At 37.3% G+C, this 14,602-nt stretch overlaps 3 protein-coding genes across 4 annotated transcripts in view; all 3 read left to right on the top strand.

The window, feature by feature from the left end:
- LOC127786488 (autophagy-related protein 9) overlaps positions 1–14,602 on the top strand; it is a gene marked incomplete in the record, with an annotated part of 1,007,132 nt that overhangs the window by 674,940 nt on the left and 317,590 nt on the right.
- LOC127786486 (probable myosin-binding protein 4) lies at positions 1,271–5,781 on the top strand. 2 transcript variants are annotated; one of them, XR_008019984.1, is made up of 5 exons: positions 1,271–1,428; positions 1,810–3,111; positions 3,263–4,733; positions 5,258–5,427; positions 5,507–5,781. XR_008019984.1 is itself a non-coding variant. In XM_052313914.1 (4 exons), the coding sequence occupies exons 2-3, from the start codon at positions 1,890–1,892 to the stop codon at positions 4,708–4,710; spliced, it is 2,670 nt and encodes an 889-aa protein (XP_052169874.1). In that variant the 5' UTR covers positions 1,271–1,428; positions 1,810–1,889; the 3' UTR covers positions 4,711–4,733; positions 5,258–5,781. The 2 variants fall into 2 exon arrangements, 1 of the variants encoding a protein (XP_052169874.1); XM_052313914.1 differs by having other exon boundaries at positions 5,258–5,781.
- LOC127786513 (cytochrome P450 94A1-like) lies at positions 6,757–8,502 on the top strand. Its single transcript, XM_052313964.1, has one exon. The coding sequence runs from the start codon at positions 6,880–6,882 to the stop codon at positions 8,392–8,394; it is 1,515 nt and encodes a 504-aa protein (XP_052169924.1). The 5' UTR covers positions 6,757–6,879; the 3' UTR covers positions 8,395–8,502.

Below are 14,602 nucleotides of genomic sequence, written 5' to 3'. Positions count from 1 at the left end.
CTGTCTTAGGCTTTTCAATAATTTTGTTGTTTATACGAGCTGAAGGATTTAGGCTAGCGAGCTGAACAGTTGGGCCAGCAGACTAGGAGCTTTATCGGAAGCTTGTTGAATAGATCTTAGGGAGCTTTCTAGAATTCTTGCCTGGGGCACATTAAGAGTTCACACGAGTCCGCGATATAAGCTCAAGTTTTAGCAGTGTACGAGTTTTCTTTGACAATGTCGCTTGGACCTTTTAGGCTCCAGGCAATTGGGCGAGGCCACTGGACTGAGTTTAGCCCATAAGGAGTGGTGTGAGAAATACATATAACACTAATTAATTGAATTGTTCAAATTGAATAAATTGAAATCATGTCAAAAATTGGATTCAATCGACCGAATAAATTCTTAAATTAAACAAATCAAAATATTGAAAAAATTAGAAAAAAATAGAATCAGTCAAGAAACTAAAATAACAAAATACATAAATGATGTCGTTTTTTATATTTTGATCGTATCAATTATTTTAAATTTTTTAGTACAAAGACTTAATCAAAACGAAATAATCAAAATTGTCAAACTTGAAAACCAAAAGTGAATCAACCAATAACTTCAACCAACCTGAATTAATAATTTTGACCGATTCAATTCAATTATTTCAATTTAATTGAAATGTCACTCACCCTAACTAGTCTATATTGATTAATGGAAGGGGATTTGACGTCATACGATTACAATTCTTTATTATCTCATAATATATTTATATAAAAACACCAATTTTGATATGTATGTATATGTCATTTTTATATATAATTATTTCAATCAACTCCCAATATCTTTTTTTTGATGTAATTTTATTTCTTCTATATGAGATCATCCGATTTAGTTTTTTGACATAATTGTAAATGAATCTAAACAAATATAGCTTTAAAAAATACTTAGACTTGAATAAATTATTGTCTTATTACTTTAAAACTTTGAAAAAAATAAATATAAAAGAAAGAGAAAGAGAGAAAAGAATTTTAAAACTGAGATAGCATTGCGTTGCTAATCGATTCTTAATATAGATAATGATTTATTGTCAAAAGATATATAAAAAATTAAAGTGATTAAGTTTCACCTTTTTAAGTCAATTAAATTTTAGGCAAACTAAAATTGATAATGGCTGCCCTTATAACTGTTCTTTGTGTACCTGTTTTCTGAAATTGATATAAAAAAAATAAAATAAAACCAATTTTCACAATTTGGGCTTAATTGGGCGAAAAATAATCTGAAATTCAGTTGACACCAACGGTCAGTCACTTTCGTAGATAAACGAGGACGTCTTGGTAATTCTCCTATGTCACCTCTTTCGTCCTGTTTTCTCATGGATTTGATGACTGATGGGGATCCTTGTTTCATCTCCAATTTCATCCTTCTCTCTTCCGATTCTTCCTTCAAGCTGCACGCCAGGTATTATCGATTATGATCCAATTTCCGTTGGGTTTGCTTCCCTCCAATTTCGATCGCCACCCACCCGCATTTGTGATCGAACTATTTCTCATCCAATGAGCATTCGAAGTTGGGTTAGGGTTTGGGTCTGGATTTGGATTTTCTTTATTTTTTGTTTCGCAATTCGTTCAGATTTGTTTATTTATGTGTAACCGTTTTTCTCTGGTTAGGTTCCCTACTTGTTTTATTATTTCTTGTTCAATGTTGTTTCTAGTCATGGATTTTAATTGGTTACCCATGCTGTCAGGTTATAATTGTTGCACATTTTCTTACTTGAATTTCTGGGTTGAGACTCTTGTAAGACTATTAACGAATTGTCGTGTCGATTCTTGATGTCTGCAGCAAAGGCTGGCGTGGGAATTTGGAGTTTTGACTTGAATGATTAATGCAATTGGGGCTCATCTCTAACATTTGGAATTATTATGGTGAGAATGGCCACCAAGGGCACCTGGGGTCCGGGTGTTAATCTGGAGAGGAATCCTCGGGGGTTTATGAATCTTCTGTCTTTTATGGTTTCCGAATGGTTGTTGATATTTCTGTTGTTCATTGACGCTGCGTTATCATATTTGCTGATTAAATTTGCGCGCTACAGAAAATTGCAAACCCCTTGCCTGTTGTGTTCGAGGCTTGACCATGTTTTTGGAAATGAAAAACCTGAATTTTACCGAAGTCTACTCTGTAGCAACCACAGAGGGGAAATATCATCTTTGGCATCCTGTAACATCCATGGTAAGCTTGCCGATGCTTGTGGGATGTGTGAAGAATGTCTCACGTCCTTCCCTACACAGAACAAATTGAACTCTGAATCATTCAGGTTGGACATTGGTAAATTAGGGGTTGATCTCGATCAGCATGGTCTTCAAAACTCAATTCCAAATAAGAATATTAGCCTGGGTTCTCTGAGCACAAGCACCTGTTCTTGTTGCAATAAGATATGGAGAGCTAGGCCAAATGCCCAAAGACTGCTGCAGTTAAATCCACTTGGAATTGGGACAGTTAAACCTAATGCTAAACCTCCTTTGCCTCGTTTTCAAGGTCGTGCCCGCTTAAAACGCCGAGATAGCATTAAGAAAATCAGGAACAAATTTGCAGGGCCAACACCTCGTCTTATTGGAAATAGAGCTGCTGATCCCTTGTCTCACGTAGCTTACACCGAGGTCAAAATTACTTCAGACTCTGAGTCTGAGTTCCCTTTTTCTGAAGATGATGATGGAATTTTCATGGCTTGTGAAAATATTGATACAAAGGAAGTTCTTGTTGATCAACTGAGTTCAGGTGAACTGCATTCTGACAATCTGGCCCCCGCCGAGAAGTTCCAACAAGCTTCTGGTGATGCTAACCTGCCACCTAATGTTGAAGGTTTGGCATTTGACAGAAACATAAGACATGGTTCAAGAAAATTTAACTGGGAACGAGCTAATAGAAGGGCTAATCCTTCTCCTCCACCTGAACTTATTTCATTGGATGTCATTCCCTCTTCATCTAATGTTGTAGAAGTTCCCAATGGCATATCAGCAAATAACCTTGATGATTATTCAACTCAGAATTCCAGCATATTTCCCCTGTCCGATCTTGTTCCTCAAAATGACCTTCCTCCATCTTCCACTGTCATGGAATATCTCGTTCGAGTTCCATCAGAGAAGAGTAAGCTATATTTCCTCATTGTTTCGTGTATGTACCTGCATGCATATGTGCATGTTTGTGCTTGCACCAGTGCATGAATGTGGATGCATATTTTTATGTTAGTGTTGGTTAGATTTTACTAACCTCTCATTTCTGACATGATTTTAAGCAGATTTTGTTGGAACCAGTGATGTCGAAAATAAGTCTCTGATCAAGCATATTGAGGATTCTGAGTTGATGAGTATAAGAACTCCAACAGGCTTTAAAAGTGGTCAGATGTTGAATGATACTGCTTCACCAATGTCAAAAGGTGTGGATTCAAGTGAGGAGTGCAAGTCAACTGACAGTAATAAAGGAAGAGAAGTTTATGCATTGCTCTCAGAACCTGATTCTGAGAAAGTCCTTGATGAAATATTATCTATTCATGGCATTGATCCATCACTGACTGATACAAGTCCCAGTGTGCATGACCAACATGACGAACTCCAGAGAAATGATGCTTCTAGCTCTAATGAAATTTTGATGCTTCAGAAGTCAACCTCATCAGAGATGAATGACTTCGGTCATGAATTTGTTGATGGAAGCAGTGTCCTTGAAATTGAGGGTGAAAATGTTGTTGATAGGCTAAAACAACAGGTTGACCATTATAAGAGATGTATGAGCACTCTATCTAGGGAATTAGAGGAAGAAAGAAGTGCTTCTGAAGTTGCCACAAATCAGGCTATGGCCATGATTACAAGGTTGCAAGAAGAGAAGGCATCAATGCACATGGAGGCCTTGCAGTACTTAAGAATGATGGAGGAGCAAGCGGAATATGATATGGAGGCACTGGAAAAGACCAATGATCTCCTAGCTGAAAGGGAGAAAGAGATGCAAGATTTGGAAGCAGAATTAGAATTTTACAATTTTAACTTCCCTGGCAAAAATATGGGGGAAACTCTACTTGGAGTAACTGACAACTCGAAAGTGAGAAACACCCATATTGAGAATGGTTGCATTGCTCATGCCAAAAGTAGTGACATTATCACCTGTGAAACATCAAGGACAGTGTCTGAAGACACTGCTAAAAAGAACAATGCGAAGTTAGATTTTGAGGATGAGAAAGTCTACATTTCACAATGTTTGAAGAATTTGGAGAGAAAGCTGAATCAAGTTTGTTGTAACAAATCATCTCTTGACATGCCATTAGATAAAGCAGCAATAAAGAATCTGACAATGTCTCCTTCTAGTGGGGGGATTCAAACTGATCAGCAGAAGGAAGAGAATGATCTGCTGATGCAAAAAAATCTATCTGCGTTGAATGCAGGCCTTTCTACTGAAGAAGGTTCTGACCTCTCAGTTGAGCACGATGATTTGGTCAAGGGGAGCAATCATCTTGGTCCTGATGGGCAAGAATCCGCCAATAATGGTGGAGGTAATGACTTGATTGCTCTAGCAACTGCAATCTCAGACCTTAATGGCAGGTTGGAAGCACTTGAGGCTGATCGTAATTTTCTTGAGCATGCTTTTAATTCACTTAGAATTGGGGATGAGGGATTACATTTCATTCAAGAAATAGCTCATCAGCTGCAAGAATTGCGGAAAATTGGAGTTGAGAAGAAAAGTCTATGTGTTCCTTGAGTTCATGTGCCTGCAATAACCAGGTATGCATTTGGTGCAACATTAGGTGATGTATATATTTGATTTTGGAACTAAAGTCTTGATTTTGTGCAAAATTTTTGTTGCTTTTCGTTGGAACCTCCTAATACAGATTCAAGAACAAGTATGGAATGATTCCCTTTAAAAAATTTTGTCAGCCTCTTCATTTAAGGAAGAATATATATCTAGAATGTATCTAGCTATCACTTCCCAATGCCCAGGATGATTATTGTAATACTGTGGCATTTATAGAATCATTTTCCAGATCAGAAGCCCAAATGTAAGATTCATCTTGGGAATTATGCAAATTTTTTTTTTTCCGCAAAAGCATCTCGAGTTTTGGTTGGATCATAATCAAAGTAAATTAGTACAAGATCCTAAAGTTTGTCCATTCTGCGGTGGTTGGAATTACCGGAGTTTAATCTCCACGTTTGTGCTTCTAGTCCTCGATTTTCTTCTACAACAATGTAATTCATAGCCTTTTCAGTATGATTTTCAATATGGTCTGTACAATGCTGGATCTTTGCAGTTTCTTGGCGAGAATAAGAACTGATCAGAAAAAACCCTGCTCCATCAGTGCCACTATATTGGTTTAAATGCGCCGAGGCAACATTGCACCCCAGTAGACTGCCTGCAAATTTGATGCAATACAGATTCTTTGTACAGCTGCCCTCCTGTGTAAAAAGAACATTTGGTTCTGTAAGTGTTTATGTCAAATTTGATGCCTCTTGCTGCGAGTTTTGCTAATCTAATTTTGATTTCCTGTGTTCTGTTGTAGACTTGGCAGGATCATTTTTTTTTTTTTTTTCCCCCTGAAACAAGAGATCTTTGTGTAACCATCAGTATTGCCCTCAAGGTTGGCAATGGAAGTCCAGATGGACTCTGGTACGTTTGCATCACAGTAATTGTAGATAAGAGAATTTGCCCGCAGTTGTTTGCTATCCCAGTAGTAGTGATAAAACAATTGGATTCTCAAATTCACTGTCCTTTGAGTGAACGGTCTCTAAGTTTGCCATATATTGCCTCTTGAAGGATGAATGCAAAGGCACATTCTATGAACCCAAGTCTCAAATGGACTATCTTTTAACATTTTCCAAAAATAATTAATAAATTAGTATAAGCTTTTTTAGTGTGTTCTTTTTATTTAGGTAAATTATAAAAAAAAAAAACTCAACTTTTGATTTTATTTTAATTTTATAACAATTTTTTAGGTTTTTTTTAATATTATATCAAATTTTAGATTTAGTTTTAATTTTATAATGAAGTTTTAACTTTTTTAATAACAAATTAAATTTTATGTTTTGTTTCAATTAAATTACTCCTAGACTCTCTTTAATTTGAACTATTTAAAGTAAGGTCCTTTTAATTGAGAAACATTTCCAACAATCTCTATAATTATATTTTTCTCTTTCTCTCTCTAGCCCATTTTATAGGTAAAAATTCATTAAAAGATTAAAAAATTCTAAAAGTTTAAAATAAATTTTTGAGCTAAATATGTGTAATTTTTCACTAATCGGGAGGTTCCAAACAAAGCACAAATAACTAACTCTAATGTTCAAAAAATTATTTTCTAGTATTAAATGTTATTTATTAAAATCTTAATCCTAATAAATCCTAGAATATTAGAATAAGTATCACCTGAAATAATTATAATATTATAAAATTTGAGAAAATTTTATACTTCTTTAATTAAACATATGAGGTTTCAAAAAAAAATATCTCTCTTATACTTATTTCGATATAATTTTTAAGTTTTCAGCGACTAATTTAAATATAAAAGTCTTTGTGTACGAATTTTTTTATGCCTTTTTGATTATTTTTTTCTTTTTTAGATTGATTTGACGATGACATTTGTATTTAATAAATTTATTATTATATTAGAGTGATAATATGTATTAAGTCTTAAAAATAAAAAGTAAGAGGTCAGAATCTATGACCAGTATTTGTCATCCAGAAGCGACAGTGTCACAATCACGGGATGGGTACGGGATTGACTGCCCAACCCACCTAATTAATCTAATAACATGTTCAGGTTTAAGGGTTAGCCAAAGTACGGAAATACAGTACATTTAAGCCTTCTCAATCTCGTGCAAAGTCATTAACTTCAATCCAGATTCAGTACTCAAATTGATCATCATCTCTCTCTCAGCCATGGTTGATCTCGAGCTCGCAGCTTCTCTGCTTCTCTGCCTTCTTCCTCTGCTTTTCTTGATCCTCGGCAAGTTCATTTCTTCTTCGTCAACATCAGGGTATCCGAGAAGATACCCACTCGTAGGATCTTTCTTCGCAATCTATGCGAATAGGAACCGAAGAGTTCAGTGGTTGTCGGACATGGTGAGGAGCACGCCCACTTCGACGTTCGTCCTGAACCTCCCGCTGGGCCGCCGCCAAGTCTTCACAGCCAACGCGGCCAACGTCCAGCACACGCTCAAGACCCACTTCTTCAACTACCAGAAAGGCGACGTTTCCCGGATGATCATCTTCGACTTACTCGGCGACGGCATCTTCAACGCCAACGGCGAGACCTGGAAGTTCCAGAGACAAGTAGCTAGCCACGAGTTCAACACCAAATCGCTCCGCAAATTCGTGGAGACAGTGGTGGACGCCGAGCTCTCCGACCGCCTCATCCCAATCCTCTCCGCCGCCGCCGCCAATGGCGATGTTCTTGACCTTCAGGACATTCTCCAGAGATTCGCGTTTGACAACATTTGTAAAATCGCTTTCGGATTTGATGCAGCCCATTTGTTACCTTCTCTACCTGAAACCAAATTCGCCAAAGCTTTTGAAAGCGCGGTTATGATCAGCAGCAAGAGGTTCCAAGCGATTCATCCTGTGGTGTGGAAAATCAAGCGTTTTCTCGACGTCGGGTCGGAGAAGCAGCTTCGGGTTGCTGTGGACGAAGTTCGTAGATTCGCTATGGAAGTCATCAAAGAGAAGAAAGAGGAACTGAGGGAAAAGTCGTTTTTAGAGTCCCCTGATCTTTTGTCGAGATTCTTGAGTTCGGGGCATTCAGACGAAACCTTCGTGGCAGATATAGTCATCAGCTTCATTTTGGCCGGCCGCGACACCACCTCCGCCGCCTTGATATGGTTCTTCTGGCTGGTCGCCAAACACCCAGAAGTCGAAACCGAGATTCTCAGAGAAATCAATGACAAATCAGAAGCTACCATTTACGAGGAAGTGAAGGACATGGCTTACACGCAGGCTGCGCTGAGCGAGAGCATGAGGCTCTACCCGCCGGTCCCCATCGACGGAAAAACAGCCATGGGAGACGACGTGCTGCCGGACGGGACGGTTGTCAAGAAAGGCATGGCCGTGTCTTACCATCCGTACGCAATGGGGAGATCGGAGGAGCTATGGGGGACGGACTGGCCGGAATTCCGTCCGGAGAGGTGGCTGCGGAAGGCCGGCCCGGCCGGAAAATGGAGCTACGTGCCGAGAGACCCGTATGAGTACCCAGTGTTTCATGCGGGACCGAGGGTTTGCCTGGGGAAGGAGATGGCGTACTTGCAGATGAAGAGAGTGGTCGCCGGTGTTTTGCGGCGATTCCGGGTGGTGCCGGCACTGGAGGAAGGGGCGGAGCCGGTCTTCGTATCGTATTTGACGTCGAAGATGGAGGGCGGTTTTCCGGTGAGGATCAAGGAGAGGGGCGCCGGGAGGTTGTGAGTTGCTTAATTATAAACTAGTGTTAAACCCGTGCAACGAGAATAAAGTGTAATCACTTGGTGATTTCGGTGGTAATTATTTATGAAAGTTAATTGATTATAATTAAATTAAATATTAAATTATTATATAAATAATATTTTATTATAAATTGTTATTGAAAATTTCAAAAATAACATAACTAATCTAAGTATATATAATTATTTTTTTATAATTCTCTTCCCCCTTCTCCAAAACATTGAATAAATAATGGTCTTGAAATTTAATTTATGCAATTATAATAAAACTTTAAAAATATATATATTCTGATTTAGGAAAAGAGCATTCCAGCCAAACTTCTAGTGATTAATGAATAATTAATTAATTTCATAGCTTGGTTGGTTCAAGTTGAAGACGTTGGAAGGGGAATGCCGAATGCTTTGTCAAAATGGTGGGGGCACACCACAAGCTTGGCTTTGAAGAAATAATTGCTCTCTTTGCTGTCTCTCTTTCTCTGGCTGGGATTGGAAAAGGATATATAGGTAGGGAGATGATATGATTGAGACATTTGTTGAAAACACAGCCTTCCAACTTTGAAGAACCATCGAAGGAGCTTACAATCAGCTGCACCCACTAACTCTCACTTTTTCCATGGATTTGCCCTTTTCGTATTTTCAAAAGGCATGCATATATGCATACAGACACATATTACCCTACAATTGAATCCTCGCTAATTAAGTCAAGCCCCATTACATTGTCACTCTCTCTCTTCTCTATCTCTCTCTCTCTCTCAAAAAGTTGATGACTTGTCTCAATCCCTTGGTTCAAAATCTCCTACGTACCCATCTTTACACACATTCCCTTGTAGGTCTCTTCATGATCCAGCCAATATTGTGTCTGTTTTGGAAGGGCTGCTACAGGTTCTTTAGGTACACTATTCAAATTAGGCGTTAAATATAAGGAAATCCCATATATAAAACAAAGATGGGTACAATATGCGTGCGGACTCGTTGTCGTCCACGCAAGAATCGTCTAGAGAGAATCTCACGCACGTAACATGGATGACAATCAGATAACAGATTACAGATAAGGATGCAGATTCAAGTCATGACAATTGCAGTGTGAGAGTTTTATCCTCGTATGGGAGTGGTTCCTTGTGGCCATTATGCACTGTGCCTCCTACCTGGTGTGCCGTCGTATACCGTGATTAACCCCTTCCACGTACGCGAGACAGTGTGTGGGAAGCCCTTAAGATGAGGGACTTCACAAAAAATGCAGACAAGAATCGTCTAGAGGGATTGATAAGTTGTTCTCTTTGTTATTTTTAATTTTTTAAAATAGTAAAAATGTATTTATTTTTATATTTTTAAAAATAAAAAAAAAACTCAAAATAATAAAAAATTATTTTAACTGTTTTCATCACAAACACGCTTAAAATTTCTAAAATACGAAAGATACCACAGACAAAAAAAATATATTTTCAACAATTTCAAAACAAACACTCAACATATAAAATTTAAAAAAAATTAAAATTAAAAAATTAAAATGGAAATATAAAAAGAACAGCCCTGAGATTCTTAACATAGTATTCCCAATTAGTTTGGGAGAGTCAGGAGTGAAAATAAGTAAAATTGTGTGTTGTTTATTAAGAAGAGATGATAATAATAAAATAAAAATAATTTTAATTAATTATCTGCCAAACTCCATTTTTTTCATCTCTCTTGAATTAATAAATAATGGATAAAAAATTTAATTTTGCATATTATTAACATTAGCCATTAACATTTTTTTTAAAATTCAAATTTTGTCCATGATTTGTTATTTAATATTATATTTTATATTATTTTTCATAAATTTCCATTTACATGCCCAAAATAATAAAAAAATATATTTCTATTTTCATTACACTAATCTTTAATATATTCTATTACTAGCTGTCAACCTAAACAAAAAGACAGGACCCATTACAGTCGTGAAGCATAGTGTAACGTTCCGCTTCCACTTATGGGTGTTACTAGCGAATAATCAACCAGATTACTCACATTCCAACCAATTTCGAAAGGGTCGGACTATATTTTAACAAGAAACGTCTTAGGTGGGAACTAGGTTTTGTCCCTCCTTTCGCTTAACTCGAGAAATCAATTTCCAAAATATCAAAATACTACAACGAAAAAGGACCCGAAACTCGAGTGAGCTTCATCTTTCTTCAACTCAACCAAATACGAGCCAATGACGACATGCCCAGAACCTCACAAACAACACTGACATCTCCCTCCATAACTCGAGACTTACGACCACCTCGAGAAAGGCTGAAATTACCTTCATTATAAAAATATTTGGGGCTTCGATTTAGCTTCACAAAATCCCAAAGCTTTGACTCTTAAAGGAAATAACATAACTTAGCCCGCACCGAACCCCTTTTCCTTTTCTAAAAATTCATAGAAAATTTCAGGCTAAAACTCTTCTTAAAAAAAAAACTCCAAATTTAATCTTAGTCAATAATTCCAATATATTTGGCTAATTTCCTGCACTCAGGGGAAATCTCTCTTATTTTCTTAATTTTTCAAAATTTAGCATTTTCTTGAAGAAATTGCCAAAATTGCTTTTATTTTTAAAAATTTCTCTAGGGCCCAAAAATTATTCCAAAATGGCCCAAGCATCCCAAAATTTTAAGAAAATTGGTCGGTGGGGCCTGTCGGTACACCTAGAGCCCTTACTAGGCCTAGTTGGGTGTTGGCGGCACAGCCAGCTGCGGGCCCCTTTTTGGCTGCGCGCCCACGCCCAGCTACCTGCCTGCTACCTTACTGCCCCTCTTTCTTTCCCTTTTTTTTTTTAAAAAAAAAAATTCTCAAAATTTCCAAATTTATTTTCTAAAGAATTGGGACCTAAATCCAAAATTTGGCCTCCCAACCCCCCCTCCCCCCAAAAAAAAAAAAAATAAAAAAATTCTCAAACTAGATGCCTTTAAACTAAGCAAAAATGCAAATTTTCTCCTAAATCCCACACTTTGGGATTCAACTTCTTGGCAAATTAACCCAAAATTTCCAGTATTTAAATTGCAAAAAAAATACATCAAGAATCCATAGATTTGGCCACCAAACCCTTATACAAAGCTTCATACATCTCATATGAATCATAAAACTTAACTTTTAAAACAAATACAAGATTTATCACATAATCTTCTTGCTGAAGCCTTCAACTTCCAAGGTTCATCCCTTAGATTTATCATCTACATGAGAGGATAAAAACCTCATGAGCTATTAAGCTCAATAAGGGTGCATATGTAATAAGTATGAATTTAACTTAAACATGTGATGCAAGTGCATGCAACTACCTAGGGTTTTTCATCCTCACAATCATCCACGGCTTGAGGCTTCCACCTATCTTTATCCCACAAACCTTATGGCCACAAGTCTCATGAACAAATGCAACATGCTTAATGTAAGAACTCATATTTTTAAGAGGTTACCACGTAATTTAAGTAAGTTTAGAATACTGAAAAATTGGTTTGATAGCAGTTATAAGTATCGAATCGTCTGCAATGAGTGCCCTAGAACCGAGATATCTAAGGAAAATGATACATCTTTGATGAGCATTTTGAGACATGATTTATGGTATCGGAAGAAATTGGATCCGAAACAATTTTCGGTACAGCTAAAATGTAGCTGTGATTCAGGCTGAAAAATTGAAATGTTATAAGGGATTTTTGAGAAGTCAACGGAAGCTTAAGGGGACTTCAGTTTCTAATAAGGAACAACATTTCAATGGTTTCAAGAAGAAACAAAAGAGTTTAAGGCCAAAACGAAGATTTGGGCCTAAGTGTAGCTTTTCGAATTTGCTAGAGAGAGGTCGAAACAATGTCTTTTCCGAATTTTCAGGGGTCGAATGGATGTTTTAGGACTTGAAAGCAATTATGAAAAATTCAAGGGCCAAGTGAAAATGGGCCAAAGTGTGAAACCCAAACTTGGAGGGGCCAAAATGCAATTAAGCAAAAGTGCTTGCAATGGCAAACCGACTAGCAGGTCGCTGGTCGTCGATTTCAGCTTTTTGGACCATAAGGTTTGCACAAAGGTGGGTCAGGGAAGCTTTTCTGTACAGGTTGGGCCAACAACAGCCACCGTGATGGCCGGGATTTGAAGAAAAGCTGACCAAAAAGTTGGTCGATTTGTTACAGCTTGCAACTTGTGATTTTGGTCGGATAAGGTTCGTTCAAGGTCGATCCAGGGAAGGTTGAGACGCCTTAGGGGTCAGATTGAGAGGCTAAATGGGTTTCAAGGCTAGGGTTTTGCTATAAATAGCAATGGCATGGCCGAAAGTTTCAAAGAAATAGAGTTTCAAATTGCTCCCGATTTTGAACGAATTGAGCCTCCAAAATAAAGGGCTTTTGTTTCCCATAGCTTAAGGATGAATTCTGGAGAATTTTAGACATTTTGGAAGAGATTTGAAGGCTGTTCAAAACGTCGCCAGAGAAGGAGACGGACGGCCGAGCTGAAGCTTTGGCCGCCCGGTTGAGGGCCTTCCGGTTCATCTTTCAGGCCGAAGGGGGGTGCCATGTTGATCGAATGGTCAAGGAGAAGAAGATGGTGGAGGCAGCAAAATTTTTCGGCTAGCCATTGCCGGAGAAGACGATCGACGTGTGGGCCGCACGCACTAGCCTTCACGCGATTTCAGTTGCCTTAGCGCATGCGGGTGCGTGGAGCCTTGGAAAAATCTAGAAAAATGTGTTCTCGATGTCTGTGCAAAAAGTTTTGAAGTTAGGCTTCCCGATGTCTCGATTTTAGCACCGACCGCCTCATTGTGCGTGAAAACGCAACATCTGGGTAAATTCAGTAATTGTTTCTTGAAGTTCATAGGTTATTATGAATTGTTGTGGAAAGAGATTTAAAAAAATAGTTTAATAAGTATTTATTTGAATTTTTAAAAGGAAAAATATAAGAAAAATAAAGGAAAATGTGGAGAAATTCGAGTATTGATATTTTTCGTGATAAATATGTTTTATAGGATTGTTGTGCTCAAGGATTAGTAATTTGTGCAATTTTTAGGTTTGGCACGAAAATCGAGGTTGGGCACTCAAATCAAGGCGATGTGCATTTTTTGAGGTATCCAGAACTTCGAGCTAAAAGTAAGTGGTACTTCTCAACTGAATTTAGTTTTATAAAAATGCTTGGTTTGTAAGTTGTTCGACTTCAAAATCTGATTTTTAAGTAAATGATTTTATCATGTTGTCATGCCTTGATGTGAGTACGTCATGTAGATTGTATTTACATGTTTTGATTTATGAAATATGCATATGAGAATGATGAGATTCATGGTCATACGTTGCATGGGTTTGGGATTAGGTACTAGCGTTGTTGCTTTGCTAAGGGTGCACCCATACACCTCGGTCTGGCAGAAAAACTGAAAAAATGGCGAGTAATCTTAAGGTGCAGTCGACCCAAATATGAGAGTTATGATATTATGTGCATTGCATACATACATGAACATTAAATGTTTTGTTTCCCTTACTTAGATGATTCATCATCTAACTTGGGTTTTGCCCCTGGAATATTCAAACGTTCCAGATGGAGATTGTAGCAGAAACGAGGATGAATGAGGCATTAAATGACACTTAGAAAAGTGCATGATGAGTTGAATGTATGTTATGTAGTCCATGTATTTAAGTTCTGCTACTTTGAATTCTGAACGTTTTGAAAAATGATGATATATAGTCTCATTTTTAGTTAATAATGATGTTTAACCTTATTTATGGTTAATGAGAATGTAAGAATTAATTTGTGATTAATGTTAAGATGTTATGTTTGATTTTAGCTTTCGCATTTAATGTTATGATGATTCTCTTTCAAGATAGATGTATGAAAATTTTGGGATGGATATGAAGAACAATATGGTTTAGCAAATGGTTTTAGAAAAAGAAAAAATTATTATCCCAAAATTGTCCTAAATTATAACACGTCCAAGAAAGCGAGATGTTACACTTAATGCTCACATAAAAGTTATCAAACCATACTTACAAATATGCAAGTCATCATTCCATGGGACTATCCATTACCTTAGCATTCTTTGAAACTTTTAAACCCTTCCTAGCTTCCTTCCATCCCTTCTACCTAAGAGATCCTTACACAAAATAAATCCATATTACTAGAGAAGATCTAGCCTTCATGTGGTTAAAACACAAAAGATCTTACCTTTCTTCTTCATCTTCCTCCTTGGAAGACATTCTTCATTTCTCTAC

The sequence above is a fragment of the Diospyros lotus genome, chromosome 12 (assembly GCF_014633365.1).
Source record: "Diospyros lotus cultivar Yz01 chromosome 12, ASM1463336v1, whole genome shotgun sequence".
Classification (NCBI taxonomy): Eukaryota; Viridiplantae; Streptophyta; class Magnoliopsida; order Ericales; family Ebenaceae; genus Diospyros; species Diospyros lotus.
Note: the sequence above shows the minus strand (reverse complement) of the source record. Positions and strands in the feature narration are given on the sequence as shown.